Raw genomic sequence first — 15669 nt, 5'->3', positions numbered from 1 at the left:
TTTTTAGCAAAGGTGGCATTGAGTTTTCAATATTTGTCAGGTATATCCAGAGATCATCTGCAAATACGTTTAGTTTATATTCATGTTTACCAATACTGATATCTGTTACGTTTGGGTCCTGTCAAATTATTTCTGCTAGTGGTTCAATTGCCAGTGCAAACAGGAGGGGGGAGAGGGGATATCCCTGTTTTGTGCCCATTTCTAAAGCAAGTTCATCAGATAATGTATTATTTGTAGAGATTACATTTAAATTAGCCCTTTGTATTACTACATCTGTCAATCTTATCGAATGCATTATTTATTAAGTCAGCTGCTAAAATAATAGTTCCTTTCTGGATTTTATCTAATATCGCTTAAATTCTATAAAGAAAACACCAGATTTTCCTATGGTGGGATATACAGTACAATTAAATCAATGTGTATTTTTCACCATGTAAGGTACAAGGGAAAATGATGGGTTCTTATTTATCAGGATGCCTACATCTCTGCGGTTACTACAGTACATGGCAGCATAGGCCTCTCCAATTCAGCTCTTCTTTAAATCTTCAATTTCTCCTTTAAACATGTTGTAACGGCGTTCGTCTGTTGAAGGAGAAGCGGACCAAAATGCAACGTGATGATGATTCATGATATATTTTAATAAAGAAAAAACTATACATGCAGAAACTACAAAAGTAATGAAATGAAATAATGAAAACCGAAACAGCCCTATCTGGTGCAAACACAAAGACAGGAACAATCACCCACGAAATAATATGGCTGCCTAAATATGGTTCCCAATCAGAGACAACAATAATCACCTGACTCTGATTGAGAACCGCCTCAGGCAGCCATAGACTACATAGACACCCTACAAACCCCTAAGATAAAAACACACCACAATAACCCATGTCACACCCTGGCCTGACCAAACAAATAAAGAAAACACAAAATACTAAGACCAAGGCGTGACACATGTTTTACTCTGCAAGAAAACCACATCTGCTGACAATCTTTTAAGTGTTCGAGAACCATATGCTTTTACTATGATAAGTTGGATTTTGTTGGCCATGTATAGAATCAAAGTTAACCTTAACTGTTTCGTCTATCATTGAAGAACCAAGTAAAACATTTTAGCAGACATGACATATGAGGGCGGTAGGCATTCCATAGAATGGAAGGATCATAGTATAAATACAGTACATAGTTATTGTATACATTACTATTTATAGAGTTTGTGAGCTGAGCAGATATTTAACAAAACACACAAAAAACATGAAGCAAAGTACTTGAGGCTCTATGGCTCTATGCCTTTTAGGGCTTTTTAGCTCTGACCCCTGTCCTAATGTACCCAAATAATTGTGGATAATACATTGTACATACATTTGAAGAAAGGCTGCCACTTAAGTACTGTGGTTGGTTTGTATTACCTTATAAATTAAATTTAATTATAGTGGCTGGTGGGGTCTACTGGTGGGGTCTACTGGTGGGGTCTACTGGTGGGGTCTACTGGTGGGGCGGCAGGGTAGCCTAGTGATTAGAGTGTTGGACTAGTAACCAAATGGTTGGAAGTTCAAATCCGTGAGCTGACAAGGTACAAATCTGTTGTTCTGCACCTGAACAGGCTGTCATTGAAAATAAGAATTTGTTCTTAACTGAATTGCCTAGTTATATAAAGGTAAAATAAAATACTTGGGGTGAGTGGGTTCTCTGAGAGACTAAAATGGAGGCCCCAGGCACACCTCAGAGAAGTGTCTGATGCCCTCCCAATCCCCCTGATAATAAGAGTTTTGGACAAATTAGAAAAGGTTATTGAATCGTTATTATTCTTGGAATCTGTCCAAAACTCTTATTAATTTTACAACGAGTTTACAAGTCATAAAAAAAGAAATACAATTACATTGTATTATAATTACGTCCTTCCTTCTCTCTCCCAAACCAAATTCATCCCTCTCCACCTCCCCCTCCCTATTCTCACCCCTTTACCTCACCCAAGCCAAGCTTATCCCCACCTCACATCTTTGCTCCTCCTTGCCCCCACAAGCCAAGCTTGTCCCCACCTCCCCTCCTTGTCCTCCCTCGCCCACCCAGGCCAAGTTTATCCCAACCTCTGTCTCCCGCTTCTTCTCAAACACATTTACCCCTCTATACATGTACTGTAACTACTCATCCATTCTCCTTCATTCACACACAACCTATACCCATGCCTCCGCACACCCATGTTCTCCCGCCCTCATACACATATTCATATTCACCCTCCTTCACTCTCCCATTCATATGCACAGACACATACCCACACATACACCCACTCACACCCACTTACCCACACAAACACACATCAATAGAACTCTTTTATATTGTATTTTCAGTGTTCATGTATCTCATTGGCATTGGCTAATTCAATTGTTACTTCCTAGAGAAGAACAGTTAATTGGGGACAATAGAGTCTAGACTGTATTGGAGGGAGGGGGAAGGAATATTGTCTCAATTAACGATAAGTTGGTCTGGGGCATCCCTGTTTGTAGCCTAGTGTGCTCATCTGTTTGTTCTGCTTCTGCCTCTCCTTAGGGCACTGGTCTCTCTTTCAGCTGGAAGTGTCTCTTGCAGCCTGTTCAGGGCTTCATCAGCGCTTGTGAACTCCATTCTCTGAGTTCCCTTCCATACCTACAGTACTGCCGGGAATCAGAGTTGAGACTTTATTCCTTTTTCCTCCGGTGACTATCTGATCGGAATGAATTGCTTGCGTTTGTTTCTCAGTCTAGAAGACAGGTCCTGGACGACTCAAATGGACTGGCCGTGGACCTTGATCTCTTTATAACCCTGTGCCCTCAGAATGTTGAATTTGGTCTGATAGTTCCACATATGAAAGATTACCAAGTGAGGGTATTTAGCATTCTTCTGCTTCACGCTGATCCGATGTCTTCGCTCCAGATCCTCTGGTAATACATCCACACTAAGCTCCTCCAATATCAGCTTGATCACATAGCTGGAAAGGTCTGCTTTTTTCTTGTCTTCTGGTAGGGACAATATTCTCAAATTATTTTGTCTCGAACTGTTTTGTAGCTGATCCAGTTCATCTTCTAAAGTTTGCGCCTTTGTTTCCAGAAGGCCAATTTTATTGTTTCATCCACACGCCCGCCCTGTATATGCATAGCTTACATGATAGAATCTATTTTTTTTAACAACAGATTGTAACTGTTGTTTGTTTTGGTGAGAACTGGATATCCTTCAGCTGTTCGTGGCTCTCATTTGCATCTCCAAGTTGTTTTTTGTATTTTCCTCTAAGGGACGGCATGGCTTGTTGGGTTTGAGTCTCAGCTTAGTTTTACTCACAGATTGGTTTGCTGTTGTGTATAACTGACCAGCTGCTTGGGGATATATTGATCTATCAATTTTAAAGGCTTAATGTAAACTACGTTGTCTGGCCTCTACATATATTCACAGTTTTGACGGTACAAAACAGAGCTACTATCTCCCCATGCGTCAAAGGGGGTACGCGCATACTCTGCCTCGCTCTCTGTTTCTGTTTCTGAGATTTCATACATGTCGCTCACCCAACATATCATCTCCTCACCCTCTCCCAGGACTTCCCCCTGCTGAGGCTGGATGACATAGTCGATGACCAGTCCAACATCATAGGGTTCTCCATGTTCAACACCACCCATCCGTTCTACCTGGAGTTCATCAGGAGTCTCAACCTGTCCTGGAGGGAGGGCTGTGATCTCATCTACCCCGGGCCTGCGGTATGTTCTACCAGAGTGTTACATTCACACATCCCTGTGTCAGCTGGTGCATACCTTGTTTTAACTGAGACATTGTATGGTAACAAGTGTTAGTTCCTGGTGTGTAGGTATCAAATGGTCCATATGGACGCTTGTCTCATTGAATCACCAAATACAGACACCAAAATTGATTAGAGTTATTACTATGTTATGAACCATGTTACCCCTTCCTCCCTCCTGCAATTTCTTACCCACCACCCCTCTTCTCCTCCCTCCAACTCTCTTCTCCTCCTGCCCATTTCTCCTCTCTTTCCCCGGTGCACCTCCTTATCCCCCTCCAGTTGTCGTCAGCGTTGATGTTTGACGCGGTGCACGTTGTGGTGGGGGCGGTGAGGGAGCTCAACAGGAGTCAGGAGATTGGAGTCAAACCTCTCAGCTGCACCTCTCCTCAGATTTGGCAACACGGCACCAGCCTCATGAACTACCTACGCATGGTCAGTACACACACACGCACAGGCACATGAATACACACATGAACACACACAAGAACCCACATACTTCACTTTCATTTTGAGTCTTCATTTGACAAAGAAGATAGTTGTTTCTTCTCATACCAAGATATCTGCCATTTAGATACCTATGGCCACATTGTTAACCTAGCGTCCCACCTGTCCAAAAGCCAGGGCAAATGCAGAGCGCCATATTCAAATAAATTACTATAAAAATCAAACTTTCATTAAATCACACATGCAAGATAGCAAATTAAAGCTACACTTGTTGTGAATCCAGCCAACATGTCAGATTTCAAAAGGCTTTTCGGCGAAAGCAAACAATGCTATTATCTGAGGATAGCACCGCCGTAAACAAAGAGAGAAACCATATTTCAACCCTGCAGGCGCGACACAAAACGCAGAAATAAAAATACAATTAATGCCTTACCTTTGACGAGCTTCTTTTGTTGGCACTCCAATATGTCCCAAATGGTCCTTTTGTTCAATTAATTCCGTCGATATATATACAAAATGTCCATTTATTTGGCGCGTTTGATCCAGAAAAACACTCGTTCCAACTTGCTCAACGTGACTACAAAATATCTCAAAAGTTACCTGTAAACTTTGCCAAAAAATTTCAAACTACTCTTGTAATACAACTTTAGGTATTTTTTAACGTAAATAATCAATAAAATTGAAGACGGGATGATCTGTGTTCAATACAGGAAGAAAACAAACTGAAGCAATGCTTTCTGGTCACGCGCCTCTATCTAACAGTACACTTCAAGTGACCCTTATTCAAGATGGCCGTACTTCTTCATTACACAAAGGAATAACCTCAACCAATTTCTAAAGACTGTTGACATCCAGTGGAAGCAATAGGAACTGCAATAAGGTCTCTTATAAATCTGAATTCCCAATGAAAACATATTGAAAAGAGTGACCTCAAACAAAAAAATCTGAATGGTTTGTCCTCTGGGTTTCGCCTGCTAAACAAGTTCTGTTATAGTCACAGACATGATTCAAACAGTTTTAGAAACTTCAGAGTGTTTTACATCCAAATCTACTAATAATATGCACATCTTATCTTCTGGGGATGAGTAGCAGGCAGTTGAATTTGGGCATGCATTTCATCCAGACGTGAAAATACTGCCCCCTGTCACCAAGTTAAACAAGTCAGCAGCAACTACAACATTTCAGTCCGTCACACTCCTGTCCTGCCCCCCATGTCGTTGTGTTGGGTCACACTCCTGTCCTGTCCACCATGTCGTTGTGTTGGGCCACACTCCTGTCCTGCCCTCCATGTTGTTGTGTTGGGCCACACTCCTGTCCTGTCCACCATGTCGTTGTGTTGGGTCACACTCCTGTCCTGTCCACCATGTCGTTGTGTTGGGTCACACTCCTGTCCTGTCCACCATGTTGTTGTGTTGGGCCACACTCCTGTCCTGTCCACCATGTTGTTGTGTTGGGTCACACTCCTGTCCTGTCCACCATGTTGTTGTGTTGGGTCACACTCCTGTCCTGTCCACCATGTTGTTGTGTTGGGTCACACTCCTGTCCTGTCCACCATGTTGTTGTGTTGGGCCACACTCCTGTCCTGTCCACCATGTCGTTGTGTTGGGTCACACTCCTGTCCTGTCCACCATGTCGTTGTGTTGGGTCACACTCCTGTCCTGCCCACCATGTCGTTGTGTTGGGTCACACTCCTGTCCTGTCCACTATGTTGTTGTGTTGGGCCACACTCCTGTCCTGCCCACCATGTCGTTGTGTTGGGTCACACTCCTGTCCTGTCCACTATGTTGTTGTGTTGGGTCACACTCCTGTCCTGTCCACCATGTCGTTGTGTTGGGTCACACTCCTGTCCTGCCCACCATGTCGTTGTGTTGGGCCACACTCCTGTCCTGCCCTCCATGTTGTTGTGTTGGGCCACACTCCTGTCCTGTCCACCATGTCGTTGTGTTGGGTCCCACTCCTGTCCTGTCCACCATGTTGTTGTGTTGGGCCACACTCCTGTCCTGCCCACCATGTCGTTGTGTTGGGTCACACTCCTGTCCTGTCCACTATGTTGTTGTGTTGGGTCACACTCCTGTCCTGTCCACCATGTCGTTGTGTTGGGTCACACTCCTGTCCTGCCCACCATGTCGTTGTGTTGGGTCACACTCCTGTCCTGTCCACTATGTTGTTGTGTTGGGTCACACTCCTGTCCTGCCCACCATGTCGTTGTGTTGGGTCACACTCCTGTCCTGCCCACCATGTCGTTGTGTTGGGTCACACTCCTGTCCTGCCCACCATGTCGTTGTGTTGGGTCCCACTCCTGTCCTGTCCACTATGTTGTTGTGTTGGGTCACACTCCTGTCCTGTCCACCATGTTGTTGTGTTGGGTCACACTCCTGTCCTGTCCACCATGTTGTTGTGTTGGGTCACACTCCTGTCCTGTCCACCATGTTGTTGTGTTGGGTCACACTCCTGTCCTGTCCACCATGTTGTTGTGTTGGGTCACACTCCTGTCCTGCCCACCATGTTGTTGTGTTGGGTCACACTCCTGTCCTGTCCACCATGTCGTTGTGTTGGGTCACACTCCTGTCCTGTCCACCATGTCGTTGTGTTGGGTCACACTCCTGTCCTGTCCACCATGTTGTTGTGTTGGGTCACACTCCTGTCCTGTCCACCATGTCGTTGTGTTGGGTCACACTCCTGTCCTGCCCACTATGTCGTTGTGTTGGGTCACACGCCTGTCCTGCCCACCATGTCGTTGTGTTGGGTCACACTCCTGTCCTGCCCACTATGTCGTTGTGTTGGGTCACACTCCTGTCCTGCCCACTATGTCGTTGTGTTGGGTCACACTCCTGTCCTGCCCTCCATGTCGTTGTGTTGGGTCCCACTCCTGTCCTGCCCACTATGTCGTTGTGTTGGGTCACACTCCTGTCCTGCCCACCATGTCGTTGTGTTGGGTCACACTCCTGTCCTGCCCTCCATGTCGTTGTGTTGGGTCACACTCCTGTCCTGTCCACCATGTTGTTGTGTTGGGTCACACTCCTGTCCTGTCCACCATGTCGTTGTGTTGGGTCACACTCCTGTCCTGTCCACCATGTTGTTGTGTTGGGTCACACTCCTGTCCTGTCCACCATGTTGTTGTGTTGGGTCACACTCCTGTCCTGTCCACCATGTCGTTGTGTTGGGTCACACTCCTGTCCTGTCCACCATGTTGTTGTGTTGGGTCACACTCCTGTCCTGCCTCCCATGTCGTTGTGTTGGGCCACACTCCTGTCCTGTCCTCCATGTTGTTGTGTTGGGTCACACTCCTGTCCTGTCCACCATGTCGTTGTGTTGGGTCACACTCCTGTCCTGTCCTCCATGTTGTTGTGTTGGGTCACACTCCTGTCCTGTCCACCATGTCGTTGTGTTGGGTCACACTCCTGTCCTGTCCACCATGTTGTTGTGTTGGGTCACACTCCTGTCCTGTCCACCATGTCGTTGTGTTGGGTCACACTCCTGTCCTGCCTCCATGTCGTTGTGTTGGGCCACACTCCTGTCCTGTCCACCATGTCGTTGTGTTGGGTCACACTCCTGTCCTGCCCACCATGTTGTTGTGTTGGGTCACACTCCTGTCCTGCCCACCATGTTGTTGTGTTGGGTCACACTCCTGTCCTGTACACCATGTCGTTGTGTTGGGTCACACTCCTGTCCTGCCCACCATGTCGTTGTGTTGGGTCACACTCCTGTCCTGCCCACCATGTCGTTGTGTTGGGTCACACTCCTGTCCTGCCTACCATGTCGTTGTGTTGGGTCACCATGCCCACCATGTTGTTGTGTTGGGTCACACTCCTGTCCTGTCCACCATGTTGTTGTGTTGGGTCACACTCCTGTCCTGTCCACCATGTTGTTGTGTTGGGTCACACTCCTGTCCTGCCCACCATGTTGTTGTGTTGGGTCACACTCCTGTCCTGCCCACTATGTTGTTGTGTTGGGTCACACTCCTGTCCTGCCCACCATGTTGTTGTGTTGGGTCACACTCCTGTCCTGTACACCATGTTGTTGTGTTGGGTCACACTCCTGTCCTGTCCACTATGTTGTTGTGTTGGGTCACACTCCTGTCCTGCCCACCATGTCGTTGTGTTGGGTCACACTCCTGTCCTGTCCTCCATGTCGTTGTGTTGGGTCACACTCCTGTCCTGCCCACCATGTCGTTGTGTTGGGTCACACTCCTGTCCTGTCCTCCATGTCGTTGTGTTGGGTCACACTCCTGTCCTGCCCACCATGTCGTTGTGTTGGGTCACACTCCTGTCCTGTCCTCCATGTCGTTGTGTTGGGTCACACTCCTGTCCTGCCCACCATGTCGTTGTGTTGGGTCACACTCCTGTCCTGTCCTCCATGTCGTTGTGTTGGGTCACACTCCTGTCCTGCCCACCATGTCGTTGTGTTGGGTCACACTCCTGTCCTGTCCTCCATGTCGTTGTGTTGGGTCACACTCCTGTCCTGCCCACCATGTCGTTGTGTTGGGTCACACTCCTGTCCTGTCCTCCATGTCGTTGTGTTGGGTCACACTCCTGTCCTGCCCACCATGTCGTTGTGTTGGGTCACACTCCTGTCCTGTCCTCCATGTCGTTGTGTTGGGTCACACTCCTGTCCTGTCCTCCATGTCGTTGTGTTGGGTCACACTCCTGTCCTGCCTCCCATGTCGTTGTGTTGGGTCACACTCCTGTCCTGCCCACCATGTCGTTGTGTTGGGTCACACTCCTGTCCTGTCCTCCATGTCGTTGTGTTGGGTCACACTCCTGTCCTGTCCTCCATGTCGTTGTGTTGGGTCACACTCCTGTCCTGCCCACCATGTCGTTGTGTTGGGTCACACTCCTGTCATGTCCTCCATGTCGTTGTGTTGGGTCACACTCCTGTCCTGTCCTCCATGTCGTTGTGTTGGGTCACACTCCTGTCCTGCCCACCATGTCGTTGTGTTGGGTCACACTCCTGTCCTGTCCTCCATGTCGTTGTGTCGGGTCACACTCCTGTCCTGTCCACCATGTCGTTGTGTTGGGTCACACTCCTGTCCTGTCCACCATGTCGTTGTGTTGGGTCACTGTCCTGCCCACCATGTCGTTGTGTTGGGTCACACTCCTGTCCTGTCCACCATGTCGTTGTGTTGGGTCACACTCCTGTCCTGTCCACCATGTCGTTGTGTTGGGTCACACTCCTGTCCTGCCTCCCATGTCGTTGTGTTGGGCCACACTCCTGTCCTGCCTCCCATGTTGTCGTGTTGGGTCACACTCCTGTCCTGTCCACCATGTTGTTGTGTTGGGTCACACTCCTGTCCTGTCCTCCATGTCGTTGTGTTGGGTCACACTCCTGTCCTGCCTCCCATGTTGTTGTGTTGGGTCACACTCCTGTCCTGTCCACCATGTCGTTGTGTTGGGCCACACTCCTGTCCTGCCTCCCATGTTGTTGTGTTGGGTCACACTCCTGTCCTGCCTCCCATGTTGTCACATGTCCTGCCTCCCATGTTGTCGTGTCCACACTCCTGTCCTGCCTCCCATGTTGTTGTGTTGGGTCACACTCCTGTCCTGCCTCCCATGTTGTCGTGTTGGGTCACACTCCTGTCCTGTCCACCATGTCGTTGTGTTGGGTCACACTCCTGTCCTGTCCACCATGTCGTTGTGTTGGGTCACACTCCTGTCCTGCCTCCCATGTTGTCGTGTTGGGTCACACTCCTGTCCTGTCCTCCATGTTGTTGTGTTGGGTCACACTCCTGTCCTGCCTCCCATGTTGTCGTGTTGGGTCACACTCCTGTCCTGCCTCCCATGTTGTCGTGTTGGGTCACACTCCTGTCCTGTCCTCCATGTTGTCGTGTTGGGTCACACTCCTGTCCTGTCCACCATGTTGTTGTGTTGGGTCACACTCCTGTCCTGTCCACCATGTCGTTGTGTTGGGTCACACTCCTGTCCTGTCCACCATGTTGTTGTGTTGGGTCACACTCCTGTCCTGTCCACCATGTCGTTGTGTTGGGTCACACTCCTGTCCTGTCCACCATGTTGTTGTGTTGGGTCACACTCCTGTCCTGTCCACCATGTTGTTGTGTTGGGTCACACTCCTGTCCTGCCCACCATGTCGTTGTGTTGGGTCACACTCCTGTCCTGTCCACCATGTTGTTGTGTTGGGTCACACTCCTGTCCTGTCCACCATGTTGTTGTGTTGGGTCACACTCCTGTCCTGCCCACCATGTCGTTGTGTTGGGTCACACTCCTGTCCTGCCCACCATGTCGTTGTGTTGGGTCACACTCCTGTCCTGCCCACCATGTCGTTGTGTTGGGTCACACTCCTGTTCTGTCCACTATGTTGTTGTGTTGGGTCACACTCCTGTCCTGCCCACCATGTCGTTGTGTTGGGTCACACTCCTGTCCTGTCCACCATGTTGTTGTGTTGGGCCACACTCCTGTCCTGTCCACCATGTTGTTGTGTTGGGTCACACTCCTGTCCTGCCCACCATGTCGTTGTGTTGGGTCACACTCCTGTTCTGTCCACTATGTTGTTGTGTTGGGTCACACTCCTGTCCTGCCCACCATGTCGTTGTGTTGGGTCACACTCCTGTCCTGTCCACCATGTTGTTGTGTTGGGTCACACTCATGTCCTGTCCACCATGTTGTTGTGTTGGGTCACACTCCTGTCCTGTACACCATGTTGTTGTGTTGGGTCACACTCCTGTCCTGCCCACCATGTTGTTGTGTTGGGTCACACTCCTGTCCTGTCCACCATGTTGTTGTGTTGGGTCACACTCCTGTCCTGTCCACCATGTTGTTGTGTTGGGTCACACTCCTGTTCTGTCCACCATGTTGTTGTGTTGGGTCACACTCCTGTCCTGTCCACCATGTTGTTGTGTTGGGTCACACTCCTGTCCTGTCCACCATGTTGTTGTGTTGGGTCACACTCCTGTCCTGTCCACCATGTTGTTGTGTTGGGTCACACTCCTGTCCTGTCCACCATGTTGTTGTGTTGGGTCACACTCCTGTCCTGTCCACCATGTTGTTGTGTTGGGTCACACTCCTGTCTGTCCACTATGTTGTTGTGTTGGGTCACACTCCTGTCCTGCCCACCATGTCGTTGTGTTGGGTCACACTCCTGTTCTGTCCACTATGTTGTTGTGTTGGGTCACACTCCTGTCCTGTCCACCATGTCGTTGTGTTGGGTCACACTCCTGTCCTGTCCACCATGTTGTTGTGTTGGGTCACACTCCTGTCCTGTCCACCATGTTGTTGTGTTGGGTCACACTCCTGTCCTGTCCACCATGTTGTTGTGTTGGGTCACACTCCTGTCCTGTCCACCATGTCGTTGTGTTGGGTCACACTCCTGTCCTGTCCACCATGTTGTTGTGTTGGGTCACACTCCTGTCCTGTCCACCATGTCGTTGTGTTGGGTCACACTCCTGTCCTGTCCACCATGTTGTTGTGTTGGGTCACACTCCTGTCCTGTCCACTATGTCGTTGTGTTGGGTCACACTCCTGTCCTGCCCACCATGTCGTTGTGTTGGGTCACACTCCTGTTCTGTCCACTATGTTGTTGTGTTGGGTCACACTCCTGTCCTGCCCACCATGTCGTTGTGTTGGGTCACACTCCTGTCCTGTCCACCATGTTGTTGTGTTGGGTCACACTCCTGTCCTGTGTTGGGTCACACGCCTGTCATCCCCACCATGTTGTTGTGTTGGGTCACACTCCTGTCCTGTCCACCATGTCGTTGTGTTGGGTCACACTCCTGTCCTGCCCACCATGTTGTTGTGTTGGGTCACACTCCTGTCCTGCCTACCATGTTGTTGTGTTGGGTCACACTCCTGTCCTGCCTACCATGTCGTTGTGTTGGGTCACACTCCTGTCCTGTCCACCATGTCGTTGTGTTGGGTCACACTTGTCCTGCCTACCATGTTGTTGTGTTGGGTCACACTCCTGTCCTGTCCACCATGTCGTTGTGTTGGGTCACACTCCTGTCCTGCCTACCATGTTGTTGTGTTGGGTCACACTCCTGTCCTGCCTACCATGTTGTTGTGTTGGGTCACACTCCTGTCCTGTACACCATGTTGTTGTGTTGGGTCACACTCCTGTCCTGTCCACCATGTTGTTGTGTTGGGTCACACTCCTGTCCTGTCCACCATGTTGTTGTGTTGGGCCACACTCCTGTCCTGTCCACCATGTCGTTGTGTTGGGTCACACTCCTGTCCTGTCCACCATGTCGTTGTGTTGGGCCACACTCCTGTCCTGTCCACCATATCGTTGTGTTGGGTCACACTCCTGTCCTGTCCACCATGTCGTTGTGTTGGGTCACACTCCTGTCCTGCCTACCATGTTGTTGTGTTGGGTCACACTCCTGTCCTGCCCACCATGTTGTTGTGTTGGGTCACACTCCTGTCCTGTCCACCATGTTGTTGTGTTGGGCCACACTCCTGTCCTGTCCACCATATCGTTGTGTTGGGTCACACTCCTGTCCTGTCCACCATGTCGTTGTGTTGGGTCCCACTCCTGTCCTGTCCACCATGTCGTTGTGTTGGGTCACACTCCTGTCCTGCCCACCATGTCGTTGTGTTGGGCCACACTCCTGTCCTGTCCATGTTGTTGTGTTGGGTCACACTCCTGTCCTGCCCACCATATCGTTGTGTTGGGTCACACTCCTGTCCTGCCCTCCATGTTGTTGTGTTGGGTCACACTCCTGTCCTGTCCACCATGTCGTTGTGTTGGGTCACACTCCTGTCCTGCCCACCATGTTGTTGTGTTGGGTCACACTCCTGTCCTGTACACCATGTTGTTGTGTTGGGTCACACTCCTGTCCTGCCCACTATGTCGTTGTGTTGGGTCACACTCCTGTCCTGTACACCATGTTGTTGTGTTGGGTCACACTCCTGTCCTGTCCACCATGTTGTTGTGTTGGGTCACACTCCTGTCCTGCCCACTATGTCGTTGTGTTGGGTCACACTCCTGTCCTGTACACCATGTTGTTGTGTTGGGTCACACTCCTGTCCTGCCCACCATGTCGTTGTGTTGGGTCACACTCCTGTCCTGTCCACCATGTCGTTGTGTTGGGTCACACTCCTGTCCTGCCTCCCATGTTGTCGTGTTGGGTCACACTCCTGTCCTGTCCACCATGTTGTTGTGTTGGGTCACACTCCTGTCCTGCCTCCCCATGTTGTCCATGTCCTGTCCCATGTTGTCGTGTTGGGTCACACTCCTGTCCTGTCCTCCATGTTGTCGTGTTGGGTCACACTCCTGTCCTGTCCACCATGTTGTTGTGTTGGGTCACACTCCTGTCCTGTCCACCATGTCGTTGTGTTGGGTCACACTCCTGTCCTGTCCACCATGTTGTTGTGTTGGGTCACACTCCTGTCCTGTCCACCATGTCGTTGTGTTGGGTCACACTCCTGTCCTGTCCACCATGTTGTTGTGTTGGGTCACACTCCTGTCCTGTCCACCATGTTGTTGTGTTGGGTCACACTCCTGTCCTGCCCACCATGTCGTTGTGTTGGGTCACACTCCTGTCCTGTCCACCATGTTGTTGTGTTGGGTCACACTCCTGTCCTGTCCACCATGTTGTTGTGTTGGGTCACACTCCTGTCCTGCCCACCATGTCGTTGTGTTGGGTCACACTCCTGTCCTGCCCACCATGTCGTTGTGTTGGGTCACACTCCTGTCCTGCCCACCATGTCGTTGTGTTGGGTCACACTCCTGTTCTGTCCACTATGTTGTTGTGTTGGGTCACACTCCTGTCCTGCCCACCATGTCGTTGTGTTGGGTCACACTCCTGTCCTGTCCACCATGTTGTTGTGTTGGGCCACACTCCTGTCCTGTCCACCATGTTGTTGTGTTGGGTCACACTCCTGTCCTGCCCACCATGTCGTTGTGTTGGGTCACACTCCTGTTCTGTCCACTATGTTGTTGTGTTGGGTCACACTCCTGTCCTGCCCACCATGTCGTTGTGTTGGGTCACACTCCTGTCCTGTCCACCATGTTGTTGTGTTGGGTCACACTCATGTCCTGTCCACCATGTTGTTGTGTTGGGTCACACTCCTGTCCTGTACACCATGTTGTTGTGTTGGGTCACACTCCTGTCCTGCCCACCATGTTGTTGTGTTGGGTCACACTCCTGTCCTGTCCACCATGTTGTTGTGTTGGGTCACACTCCTGTCCTGTCCACCATGTTGTTGTGTTGGGTCACACTCCTGTCCTGTCCACCATGTCGTTGTGTTGGGTCACACTCCTGTCCTGTCCACCATGTTGTTGTGTTGGGTCACACTCCTGTCCTGTCCACCATGTCGTTGTGTTGGGTCACACTCCTGTCCTGTCCACCATGTTGTTGTGTTGGGTCACACTCCTGTCCTGTCCACCATGTCGTTGTGTTGGGTCACACTCCTGTCCTGCCCACCATATCGTTGTGTTGGGTCACACTCCTGTTCTGTCCACTATGTTGTTGTGTTGGGTCACACTCCTGTCCTGCCCACCATGTCGTTGTGTTGGGTCACACTCCTGTCCTGTCCACCATGTTGTTGTGTTGGGTCACACTCCTGTCCTGCCCACTATGTCGTCGTGTTGGGTCACACGCCTGTCATCCCCACCATGTTGTTGTGTTGGGTCACACTCCTGTCCTGTCCACCATGTCGTTGTGTTGGGTCACACTCCTGTCCTGCCTACCATGTTGTTGTGTTGGGTCACACTCCTGTCCTGCCTACCATGTTGTTGTGTTGGGTCACACTCCTGTCCTGCCTACCATGTCGTTGTGTTGGGTCACACTCCTGTCCTGCCTACCATGTCGTTGTGTTGGGTCACACTCCTGTCCTGCCTACCATGTTGTTGTGTTGGGTCACACTCCTGTCCTGCCCACCATGTCGTTGTGTTGGGTCACACTCCTGTCCTGCCTACCATGTTGTTGTGTTGGGTCACACTCCTGTCCTGCCTACCATGTTGTTGTGTTGGGTCACACTCCTGTCCTGTCCACCATGTTGTTGTGTTGGGTCACACTCCTGTCCTGTCCACCATGTTGTTGTGTTGGGTCACACTCCTGTCCTGTCCACCATGTTGTTGTGTTGGGCCACACTCCTGTCCTGTCCACCATGTCGTTGTGTTGGGTCACACTCCTGTCCTGTCCACCATGTCGTTGTGTTGGGCCACACTCCTGTCCTGTCCACCATATCGTTGTGTTGGGTCACACTCCTGTCCTGCCCACCATGTTGTTGTGTTGGGTCACACTCCTGTCCTGCCCACCATGTCGTTGTGTTGGGTCACACTCCTGTCCTGCCCTCCATGTCGTTGTGTTGGGTCACACTACTGTCCTGCCTACTATGTTGTTCTGTTGGGTCACACTCCTGTTCTGCCTACTATGTTGTTGTGTTGGGTCACACTCCTGTCCTGTCCACCATGTTGTTGTGTTGGGCCACACTCCTGTCCTGTCCACCATGTCGTTGTGTTGGGTCACACTCCTGTCCTGTCCACCATGTCGTTGTGTTGGGTCACAC

At 50.1% G+C, this 15669-nt stretch overlaps 1 protein-coding gene across 5 annotated transcripts in view; it reads left to right on the top strand.

The window, feature by feature from the left end:
• LOC118373587 (glutamate receptor ionotropic, kainate 5-like) overlaps positions 1-15669 on the top strand; it is a 149251-nt gene that overhangs the window by 88794 nt on the left and 44788 nt on the right. For all 5 annotated transcript variants that reach the window (XM_052494817.1, XM_052494818.1, XM_052494816.1 and 2 more), the window contains 2 exons: positions 3564-3722; positions 4043-4195. In XM_052494817.1, coding sequence (XP_052350777.1) covers positions 3564-3722; positions 4043-4195 — 312 coding nt within the window. The remainder of the gene's footprint in view (positions 1-3563; positions 3723-4042; positions 4196-15669) is intronic.

This window comes from Oncorhynchus keta, chromosome 34, assembly GCF_023373465.1.
Source record: "Oncorhynchus keta strain PuntledgeMale-10-30-2019 chromosome 34, Oket_V2, whole genome shotgun sequence".
NCBI classification, from domain to species: domain Eukaryota; kingdom Metazoa; phylum Chordata; class Actinopteri; order Salmoniformes; family Salmonidae; genus Oncorhynchus; species Oncorhynchus keta.
This window is presented reverse-complemented; position numbering and strand designations above follow the sequence as displayed.